Raw genomic sequence first — 12,061 nt, forward strand, 5'->3', positions numbered from 1 at the left:
CACCATCATCCAACTCCATCGCTCCACGCAAGATTGCTCATGTAAATGGGAAACGACTGCCTACTTCTGAGACATGTACCTAAAATCTCAACCAGTTAAATAAGACTGATGTCGGGGAGAGTGACAGTCCTCCACGGCTGCATTAGGAACGATCATTTCAGAACATGGTACCATAACTCATTTATGGAAACAGAGACGTTATTCCCCAAACAAGTGATAAAGGGAATGAACTCCTAGTTATAGCAGGGAAATAAGGCCTCGTATTAATACTTCCTAACTTCCCCGAGCTCCGGAGGCTCCTCTACATCAATCTGCCTTGCAGATTATTCTGCCTCACATATTTTTATCTATCGCAAATAAAGTTGAATTCAGAAGATTGCCTCGGCCATTACACTTCGTTTCCATTTATTTGGGCCTCCGAACAACCATCCGGGGCTGCTGTTTAGCCAACAGGTAATGAAAGAGCTCCTGTAAGGACCTTTGATTAGCGGCTAAGAAATACAGCTCGTCTGAGCTGTCATAGGCCTCATCGGTCTTCCAGCCTGCCACTGGATGGCTCTTCTCGGGAAAGGACTCCCAGGGTGAGAGACCCTGCTCCTGTGACGGTGTTCACAAGGCTGCACAGCAATGCTCATTCGTAGAAGATCCTTCCAGTCTAGGGACTGTATACGGCCTTTGCATTTTGCCTTGGATAAAAGCGGTCAGTTCTTCACTACGTCTAGTCAAATATTTATACCTCTGACCCTGCAGTGAACTCACCTCGCCTCAATATGCCACCCGGTTTATTAGTATTGTTGATGGTAGCTAAAGGTACAGAATAGCTTCTACTCGGCATACGATTTTCTGACAACCTGGTGCTTTGCCCCCCCCCCCCCCTTTTAGGATGGGAAAACCAGGGTTGATAGAAGTTACGTGACTTGCTTATGGCCCTATAGCTCTTCAATGGTAGAGCTGGGATGAGAAAAGCTTCTCTGGTGGACTTGGAACCCCATGTATCTAACTATTAGGCAGACTGCATTTCAGAACCCACACTAGAGAATCTCCAGAAGAGAATCCAGAAGGAGAAGAGCTCTGGTGTATTGACCCTGTGAAAGAAGGGTGGCCAATTTTGAGAGGAAAAGCAAATTTAGGATGTAGGAAAAATGATTGGATTCTTCGGATCTCCGTTAAGCCAGATTGATGCAAGGAAGAAGAAACTAGACAACATAGAACTCGGGTCAGAAACCCATCCTTGTGACACATTTAATTGGGACCCAGCTGTAAGAGTGGTATAGCAACACTCTCAGAATGACATCGACTTAAGCTACAGGCGTATTTGCTAATGGTTGTGCTATAAGGTGATGTTTGACCCCTTGTCCTTCTGGGAACATCACCAACTTTGGAAAAGTCCCATGCCGAGAAGTGATCATTTGAAACCCTGAGCTGTATGCATTGAGAGGCTGAGTGGCAGGAGCCAGAGGAAGAATTACCAACCTCCCCGCGAATCTGGCTCCTAGTACCGTGCATTAAGCCAACGAGTAAAAATCATTATGAAGTTTTTGCTGAAAGGGCAAGTGTAGAAAAACATGTTTCTAAACAGAATAACAGTCTTTGCCATTTTTTCCAACTTGCATACCATCTGGAAATTCTGATTTTTTTCAAAGGGTAGGAAAGAAATGTGCTTCAGGCACAAATAAATGTTTACAGCTGAGTTATAAACCGAGAATGGTAGGGCTTAAAACAGGCAGGCTGGCGGTGATGGAGCTCAAAGCGGCAGGAGACAAATCACGCTCGGGGATCTGGCCAGCTTGTGTTACACGTCGGCCTCTTGGAAGGGGAAGTCTTGCTTCCCATTGATCTCATCCAGGGAGGGACAAAAGTGTCACCTGGGACTTGCGTTAATTCTTGGAAGGTAAAGTAAGGGAGATGAAGCGGCATTATTGTTTGTCTTGCCATTCTGAAAGCAGCCTTCCCTTTTGGACATCCCATCGTCTCATTGGAAGTGGCAGCCTGGGGAGATGTACTAAATGAACCAACCAAGAGAAGTGATGGTGACTTTAATGATGATAAAGATTCGTAGGTTGTTTGACAAGTGCATGCTACCAAAACGCTGTTCTGCAAGGCTATCTCTTTTATGCTGGACCAAAAGCTTGCGAAGGAGTGCCATTCTACAGATGACAAACTCAAGGCTAGGAATGGATAAAAGACCTGAATAAATAGGGTCAATTCGGCATGCAGGGATGTAACTGGTGTTTGTGTTCAGCCAAATCAGCGCCAGTATTCTGTACTGATTTACAGGCTATTTCAGTGCAAGTCATGAAGCATACATAACCAGCGCTTGGTGAAGAAAGAGAACTAGGGGTGTTGGGATCTTGGAATCCTTCATGTGGGTACAAGAAAAGTAGAAATGAGTTTGGAAATGATACGGGAGAGTCATCAGCGTTTTTCTTTTATTAAAGGGTAAAATTGCAAATACTGCACCCGTTTGCGTCCACAGTCTGACGGGCCTGGCTGTGCACCAAGAGAGACTGTCACCATGACGGGTGGCCAGCCAGATTTGGTTCATGAGATATAGTTTGCTAACCCTAGTGACACGGAGAACAGTAGGAATACAAAATGACTGATGGATTTTGAGAACAATCCATGAAATTCTACTTGAGACTCTATTCTTTGTTAAGATCGGTGCACAAACCCAGGGCCAGTGACGTGCCCTGGTGAAGCTCTTGTACACCTTATTTCTGGGCACAGGCAATCAAGCTGGATCCCTTTATGCTATCTGACCAGGTCAGAATACTGTATCGAATCTTCATTCTCAAGGCTTATCTAATCCCAGATCTATAGCAAAAGCACTTTGTGCCCCTCTAATGAAGATGTATGGTTCATTCCTTTGAACATAGAAATACACACGAGATGGTGAGTGATTCTGGCAGCCCATGTGTGGCTTCTTCTCAGTGTGGAGCCCAAGACAGTCTACGCTAAGGTTTAATTGAAAGAGATTGGAGGAAAAATAAACCACGGGCAACAGTAAATGGAAAAGGAAGAGGAAGACACAGCCCCAAGAATACACTCCCCTAAGTAATGAATGGCGAGCTGTTTCCCTATCATATCAGAGTGTGGAGGCTGTCCTGTCTATTAGACTCCTTCCCAAACCTGCACAATGTAAATACTCCTGAAGACCAACTAATGAAATCTCTATCGATAGACCATCTTAGGTGGCGCTCACATGCCCGTGTTTTGCTTACATTTTAATTTGCTCCTGCTGGATACTTACCCAGTAATTGCTTAATAAGATTAACCTCCCTGGCAATGTGTGGTGAATCTTGATTAAAACATTGGAGTGAAGGATTATCCTATACCACAAAAAAATTGAGGGGGTGTTATTTAATTAACTTATTGCCAATATGTCTTGATTGTCTCTTTGAAACAGTGGGAAAGTGGTCGATGGGAATTGATTTGGGTTATCTAAATGTATAGAATTGGTGAGTGAGGAACGGGGAGGTCATTGGGTCTCGCAATTCAAATCTCAAGTCACTCAAGGACATTAGCAATCTTTCCTGTCGTTTTACAAGACTTCCTTTAAGCTCGAAGAGGCAATCCGGGCTCTTCAGTCATCACTAGAGTACTGTTTTGGCATTTGGAAAGAAAAGGTATTGAGTTTTATTTCATTTTTAAGCAATTTTGAAGTTTCACCCTTTTTATAAAGGCCCAGTGAGCAAAACCACAGGACAATGCTTTGGCAAACAGCCTCCCCCGCATGTCCCATAACTCACTCACAATCTCAGAAGCGGTGGCACCACAAAGGCTGCACTCTCTGTTTTAAAGCCCACTGTGTAGGAAAGGCGAAGATTCTGCTCTTTCCAAAGCCACAGTAGAAAGAACATGCACACTGGTTACTGTAGACCAGTGGCTCGCAACCTGTGGCTCGCAACCTGTGGGTCACAACCCCTCTGACAAACCCTCCATCTCCCAAAACATTTCCATGACGATCCACAACTAAAACAAAACTCTGGTTGTGAAGTAGCAATGAAAATAATTTTATGGTTGGATATTGGAAAAGGGGTGCAGGTGTCACCACAACTTGAGGAACTGTAATAAATGGTCGAAGCCTTAGGAAGGTTGAGAACCACTGACTTTGAGACAAATATGCCTAAAGCTTGCTCTCGAAGGAGTTTTCCTCAGTCATCTGACTGTGATGTGGGATGTTGAGGGGTCTAGGAAATGGAGCATAAAGACAAAAGGAAAAGGGGACATTTCCATTTCTGGAGGCCCGTGAAGGTCATGGGGTCCCGAGGTGAAGGCTACTAATTTGAAAGCAGCGGTGTACAACTTCAGAATATGTTTGATTCTACATCCCATGCCTGATGGGATAATCTACATCTTTACTTTCAAATGTGAGTGTTGATTTGTCTGAAAGGAAGGGGGTGTTGACTTGGTGTTGAAGGACAGTAATGGATGAGCATAGTAGAGACTCCCTGAAGGTTGGCTCTAAGCGCCGTCCTGTTGTACTCTGCGCTGAGGTAATTCTTCACGATAGGAGGCTAGCTAGGGTTACTGTAGGTCATTTAACAGCACCCCTGGCCTTAATCCACTAGCTACACCTCCTCTAACGGCGACAGTAAAAAAAAAAACAAAAAACAAAACAAAAACCCTTTTCTGTCCTTGCCAATGTCTCCCAAGGGGCCAAAATGAGAGCCACTGTTGTAAAGGAAACAGAAGGGAGTGGGGTTAAGTACTGGAGGTGAATAGATTTCAAACCTGAGGACAATAAATTTGGTTCTGGGCTTTGTGGTCAGTTAAAGCCGAGCACGGCCAGTTAAGGGTGAGATATCCTCTTTATTTTGAGAACTGGTTTTACCCACTCAATAATGGAAATCATATCATTTTATCCCCAGGTAGAACTTTTTCATGCTTACTTAAAGGTAATTTAGCGTTATGATTATGACAGATGAGAAGCGTGATTCTTCAGCACTGGGTAAAAAGGCAGAAGCCATACGTGAAGGTGCAGGACAGCTCTGGCGAGACTGACTTAAAGACTGTTGGCGTGTTAGGGTAAGCCATACACACCTGAGGCAGTGGGGGTCTGGAGTCTTCTCGGCAGAGATCAGGAGATACAAGAAAAGCCAACATCCTGTCCAAAGATGCACGTTGCACAGACCTGAATTCAAGTTTGTACCTGTCCTGTTTTTCTTTGGTGAAGTTTCTAGAATATCCCAGTCCTGAATGTCTCAGAGATGCTGATTTTCCTATTTTTGAAGCCGAAGTTACACTATGCTGTGCTGGGCTTATGACAGACCTGTAGAGGCTCCTCTACTGTACTTTAAAATATTCCTGTGGTGCTTTCTAAAAAAAAAATTGTGTGTGTGTTTTGTGTGTGTGTGTGTGTGTGTGTGCGTGTGCGTGTGCCCATGCGTATGTACTGGTGACTAAGAAATGGACTGAGAAAATCTGTTTGGAGAAGCCCTTTTGCTACAATCTCCAGCTTATGTGATTTCCATCCCGAATAACTCAAATGCCACCAAACCACCAAACGCCAGCCCTGCTAGCTGTGCCATTGGCTGCTCTTGCCTTTTAATTGCTCCCGTCTCCACCTCTCCACGGCTCTGTTTTTCTCTCCTCTTTTTTAGCACCTTGTTAGCGCCTATTTTTCTCCCCTACAAGAATACAGTGATTGCCTCAGCGAACAATTTCTATTGTCCTCCTCACTGTTCTGAGAAGGGAAGCTTTGTTGCCGAGTTGTCAAAACTCCTTTCTATTCTCCCCCAAAGCAGAACAGCTCTGTCTCTCTCTCTCTCAAGGCAAGTCAGGCGAGCCTACTCCCCAGGGAGGCTGTATCTTTCCTTGTGGGAGAGGGACCCAGGCTAGTGGCGTATACTGCCAGCTGCTTCCTGCCTTCTGATTAGGCAGGTTTTTGCTGCTGCTGCTGCTCCAGCTGCTGCTGCTGCTGCTGCTGCTGTTGCTGCTGCTTCTGTTCAGGCCTTGGGATGTTTTCAAGCATGCCACACGGTGCCAGTTGCTGTAGATAGCATAGGTATGCACACTGCTTGGAGCAGGCACTGTGCCAGATCCAAGTGACTCCAGCCAAACACAGCTAACATACAGGAACAGCACACAGCTTTTAAATGGGGCACCTATGAACGGCAGGCATTTTTTCTTCCTTTCCCTTTCTTTCTCCTTTTATTGCATGCCTTCCAAGATTTGGATTAAAAAGCCTGAAGCAGCTGGCGAGAGCCCTGAATTTTCCTGTGACCTCAATAGGGCAAGCAGCAGCTGTAACCTCACCTTTGCCTCCAGATGGCATTGTTGCCACATCATCGTTTCCTGGTAAGCCGGTCCTTACGCCATTGTTAAAGGTGTGTCCATCTGCCGGCTGGAGTTGCCAATTGAGTCCGAGCAGATGCATTGCTGCAGGAGAGACAAAGTAATGAAAATATGAATAGATAATTCAGCAATGCAAATGTCAAGGGGGAGGGCCAGGTGCCTTTTTCCAAGCAATTGCCTTTTAAGGAAACTGCAGTTCAAAAATGGCTTGCCCCAGGCCTTCAGGATTAGCTAAATACAGAAAGTGGCAATCCAAGAGCAGATTCTGTCTCTTTTGCTCTGCAGCAGTTCCCAGCCTCAAGGGCAGCACCCCTCGTGGGAAGCAGAGGAGGACGGGGGTGACACATAGGTCTGATCTTTCAGGATGGGCCACTCTATCGCTTCCTTGCTTGTCCTCACGCCTGCTTTTAGGCAGGTGCACCGACAAAGGCGGGGTTCTCCCAGCTACTCAAAGTGTGAGCCAAGTTCAAAAACCAGGCTCCCCTGCACCTGTTTGACCGGCCCTAAAAGGCAGCCAGAGGTATCTGCTATTGCACTGGCCCACTGAGAAGCACACCTATGTAACTGTGCCAAACTTTCTTTCTTCCTCTCTTCCTGACAATTGCTTATATTTTAGCACATGATGAAAATGTCTCAAGCTGTGTGTGTGTGCCTGTAGTAGTGGCAGAGCCTTTTCCAGAAAAAAAAAATGCAAACAGTGTTATTCGTTTTCCCCAAGTATGGAATGAGGCAGAGAAGGGATCTCCAGAAGCACTTGGTTTCAGGATACAAGCATGTTCTCAGAGGTCGAGTTCCATGTACACCTCACCCTCCAGACAGCCTTCTGGTCTTGTTTCTTAGCTTGTGCGGAGACCCAGTTAGCTTAGAAAACTCAGTGGACCACCCACTCCGGACGGATCCTGGCTCTATTGTTCCCGAAGGGAGGGGAACACCTGTGCTCTTTCCAGGCCCTCATCTAAGGAATGCTTCATTTGTAAATAAATAAGGAATCCATTCCCCTTCCTGTTTCCCCCACAAACAACAACGGGTGCCCTGTCTGTCTGGCATTTCAATGGGCACAGGTTGATATGCCTGTTGCCACATTCACAACTCGGTAGGAGAGAAAGGGCTGTTGACAGCAAAGTTCTGAGTTTGACGTGGGGATGGGAGAAACAATTAACCACGGGAAACACAATTAACAATGCTTAGGAAATTGTTCACATAGCAATTAATTCTGCATGCCTACCACCACTTAAAGTCAGGCTGCATTCTATTAAGGTTAAAATCCTATCTTCACACAATACAGCTTAGATTGATGGCTGCAGATTAAGGAGGCAAGGTACCTGGCAGAGTATGTGTCTGCTTTTTTTTTTTTTTTGCTCACAGGCTTCTCCACCTCCAAACCACATTTTCCAGGTCTACGTTTCCAGGAGGTGCAAGGCCCACAGTCGCAACTTTCCCAGATGATAAATACTAATAAGAATAAGTGACATTTACTGTACTCTTTCTGTTGAGGTAACACCTAATTTTCTCCCGCAGTTTATCCGTTATATGTAGGTCACTTACTTGAAGAGACCAGAGTCTATTGCCTCAAATAATGACATATTTTCACCATACAGAGGTCAGGAAATAAGAAGTAATCGTGGTTGCTTCAAGATAACGATAGCTTCTGATTTGTAATTACCAGGTGAAGGGAGCCAAGGAATTAGCTGTTTTAAAATGATTTTTCAAAAAAAAAAAAAAGCCTAATACCATTGGGTTATTGGAGCTCGCCTGGAGCCAGCTGCTATTGTGCCAAAGAAGTAGCTCTTTGGAGGAGGGTCCCTGAGTGTTGAGACAGATGCCACCACCAAAGCATCCTGGGTGCAGCTAGGGCCCCAGCCTAAAAAAGCTTTGATGCTTGTGTCTTTGAGAAAACAGTGGGCCCTGGCAGACCACGACGACAACCTCCCCAGTGTCCTATCCACATGCGATTGCTCCTCAGAATAGCTCCCCTCGTACACTGCTCAGGCTTGTCACTCCAAGGGACAGGGTATATTGCCACCGCCAGCTTTGGGGAAATAGTAGACAGGGCTGTCATCTTACTGAGCATACAGGGACACTCATAACACCGTGTTTTGTTCTCAAGGATGTCTTCCCTCCTGCCTCCTTGACATTCATTTTGTTTCTACTGTAGTTCCTTCTCATTGTTATCGTCCCCACCATCATCACCATCGTTATTATCAAAAGTATTCAAAAAACGACATGAGGTCAGAGGTGTGACGGTGAGAGTATGTGAGCCACTACTCAGACCGCTCTGGGAGTGAGTTGGAAAATACATGAGATAAAGACAAGAAAAGGGGAAAAGCCAAATCGCTGAGTACAGGACTTATCCACCAGCAGAAGCTCTGCTCAAAAGCGGAACTCAAGCTCAGGCATATTCCCCTTCATGGAACTGAATGCTAAGTAGACAAGAGAATTGCACCGAAGACACAACCACCTTTTCTTATTTTGGGGGGAAGGATAAGGATATCTGAGTAGGCTTTTGTTGGTGGTGGTGTCATTGTTTTAAAGTGTTGGTGTTTCTTGATCAGCTATTCCTTGTTCCCCACCTGAGGAATAAAATGAGACTATCTCTCTGGCCTGTGGGCATGGAGGGAGGTGTCCTTGGGTTAGAGACCCAGGAGAGCTGTGAAGTAAATGAGTTTCCTGACTAATAAAAGCTTTTCCGCTTACCCTGCTACTGACCGCTTCTATGGTTTGGGCTAAGGATGCATTGCTCCATTTACCGCTCCCTTTCTCTTTTGTAAAAGCACCTTCGCAGGTGGAATAGAGGCAGCCTTTAGGGGCCAAAGAAGGTTGTGCATAGCTTTGTCGAAGAGCTGGTAGTGTCTCAAACATAGGCGCCACCTCCACGTTTAGTAGGATAGGAAATAGCACATGGGGACATACTTGGAAGCTTAGACTGTAGAACATTATAAGCTTCTAAAAAACAGAAATCCAGCATGGAGGTACAGGGAACAGGATGGAAGATTATGGGTAGCAAAACGGACTGGAGTATAAAGAGAAGGCTATTTTGATCTTCAGTATATCAAATACCTGCTGTCAATCATTAAGCTCAGCATTTACTCATTAACATATCATATACATCATCTTAAAGAGTTCCCAGTAGGTACTATCATGATACTCATTCACAGATGAGGGGAGTATTGACTATAAATTTTTACCTTTGGGGGATTTCAAAATCAGAGCAGAACTATACGGGGGATAATGGTTCCTCTTTCATACTTTATAGAGATCTGGCTACAAAGTCCATGGGAAAATGGCATCTCAGACAAATTTGCTTCTGTCTCAGAATTCATAATCAGCAAAGTGTTTTGATGCATGGCCATTCGCTGTATGTATAACTGCTACCTGGAGGAACTTTTATTTCTTTTTGCTGTTGATTTTAGATGTGGCCTTGTGACTCGCAGGGTACCCTGCATGACATAGGGATTCTAGATCCTGAGTTAAAAGGCCATTGGACATGGTTGGCAAGTGTCAGAAGCCAGAGTGAGGAAAGTAATGAACTGTTATGGCAGAGAACCACCTAGCGTTTGGGGTTCTTTGTTACAGCAACATGGCCTAGTCTATCCTGACTGATACATTCACTTATGAAGAAAAGGAAAGAGGATATGTTTACAGAACAGATCTCTGTGAATTCCTTAAATTTTATTAGGTCAGGAGTTTTTCTGAAATCCAGATAGGAAATTAATTCCCTGTTTAGGGTCATTATGCCTGTTTCTATAGACAGTAAAATATTTGAATATTATAATACCTTCATCTTTTTTTTTCTTGTTACCACAGAAACCTTGGGACAGCCACAGTTATTACTTCTTCACTTCTTCACATAAATGCCCATCACTTCACATTTTACTGGAGGAGATGTCCTGGTTGTCCTGGGACGGTTTCCTCCTCCTCCTCTGAATGCTCTAGCAACTCATCCCGAAAGGTCTGGTTCAGACCATGTCCGGGTCAGAAGTGAAATGAGTTCTGGAAACCCTCTCTTTTGCATTACCCGCCCCCACTGACAGCTGAAATGTACAATTCATCATGACTTGACAGGCTCCACTCCAGAGAGACGCCGGGATGGAACAATGCAGCTCCATGGGTCAGCAAGGACGGGGTGGGGAAGAACTTCGAGGGGAAGCTCATGCAATCCAGGTGGTGTCTGGGAAGTCAGCCATTAGAAAGCACAGACAAAGCAGCCAAACCCTGGACGTATCCCGTAGCTAACTGGAGAGCAGCTTCCCTGAGTGTTGAAAAGGACCTAAGGCCACATGGGAAGACCACACACAGATCCCAGGTTTTTGCCAGAACAATAGTCAGACCTCCTTGCAGGTTGATTAATAGTTTCTCATTGATGTTCCTGTGTTTAAGTGACAGATGGGCTCCAAAAGAAATACGCAGAAGGCAAGCCTCGGCTAGAGAAAGCAGGTTGGGTTACAGGTGACAGGATTCTCCAGCCAGCACGAGGACACGGAGATGCCAGGCCTTGGGAAAATGGCAGCTTCTGAAAGGGGTTGTCTGAAATAGTAATTAGGGTATGTGTGGGCCCTGCTGGGTGCCATTTAGAACCTTCTATGTTCATTGGCTGGCAGAGGATCAACCCGACAAGAGAGTCAATCAATATGTCAGCAATACTTCACCGAGAGCTGCTCAACCCCTGTTTGTCAAAGAGGACAAACATGGAAGCCGCAGATGCTCTGTGTTTGCTGAGCAGGCCCCCAGGAGCAAGGGGTATCTTTAAAGATTGGGCCTGTCGATATATAACCCCGGGGAGGAGATTGGACTCTCCCTTTGAAAATGCAAGACTGCAGGCCAAGCACAGCCCCAGGGGGAAAAGGAAGGAGCCAAGCTTGCTGGGTCTTGGGGCTTAGCACGCAGGCAGACGCCCAGGGCCTTTGAGCTGATGTCAGAGTGCATTCAGAAATGGGAAGAAGATAGGAAGGGTCAGGGTTGGGTCTTCTTGGCTCTGCACCAGCCAATTAAGCCCACAGTGCCAGGACTCCTGTGGGAAACAGCAGATTCCCAAGGTGCTGAAGGGATGGAACCTGCTGAGAGAGGGAGGAGCAGGGCCAATGCGCACAGGTGCTAGCCCTGGACTTATCGGGCATGGTGGAGGCACCTTAGCAGCGAGCCGTGAACATTAACACATGCAAATGAGCATCTTCAGCCATGATGAGGATTCCTGTTTATTTTGACAACGTGCCAGGGGCTGGGATAATTACTTTAATGGCAGCATTTATTCATTATTTATCATTTGGCAAATATTTATGGAGCTCACACTGTGCATCGAATTGTGTCCCTGACCCTGGGAGTAAAGCAGTTGGCACAACACAGATTCCCTGCTTTCATGGAACTTACATTCTAGTGGGTCGGAGAGGAGCTGAATACACGCATGGAAAACAGAGTACAGGGCCGGGTGTCCAGAGGGCAGGGGATGCGAAAGGCAAAGGTCTTCTTTCTCTTCTTCTTTGACCTTTAATGAGGACCAGTCAAGGACGGTGTTGAGATGGGCAAGTTCACACAAAGACAATGGAAATGAGACGACAGTTCGGTGTGGGGGAGCGGGGACAGCAGTCTAAGCCGGAGTCTAGCAAGCAGAAACAGGATGTGGAGGGTGGGTAAGGCTGGGGGAGTGGATACCTTTGGAGGTGCTCTGGTTTGTGGTGAAGACTGTCTTTTGAAGGGGAAGAAAACCCTCTGTATCCTTTTGCTAGCCTATCTGCACATGGAACACATGTGTAATTTGTACTTGACAGAA

At 45.7% G+C, this 12,061-nt stretch overlaps 1 protein-coding gene across 11 annotated transcripts in view; it reads right to left on the reverse strand.

Moving 5' to 3' along the window:
* Tenm2 (teneurin transmembrane protein 2) overlaps nt 1–12,061 on the reverse strand; it is a 1,249,953-nt gene that overhangs the window by 201,997 nt on the left and 1,035,895 nt on the right. For 9 of the 11 annotated variants that reach the window (XM_057774197.1, XM_057774200.1, XM_057774198.1 and 6 more), the window contains one exon: nt 6,259–6,381. The exons of the other annotated variants lie outside the window; for them this stretch is intronic. In XM_057774197.1, coding sequence (XP_057630180.1) covers nt 6,259–6,381 — 123 coding nt within the window. The remainder of the gene's footprint in view (nt 1–6,258; nt 6,382–12,061) is intronic. 11 annotated transcript variants of the gene reach the window in all.

The sequence above is a fragment of the Chionomys nivalis genome, chromosome 7 (assembly GCF_950005125.1).
Source record: "Chionomys nivalis chromosome 7, mChiNiv1.1, whole genome shotgun sequence".
Taxonomy (NCBI): Eukaryota; Metazoa; Chordata; class Mammalia; order Rodentia; family Cricetidae; genus Chionomys; species Chionomys nivalis.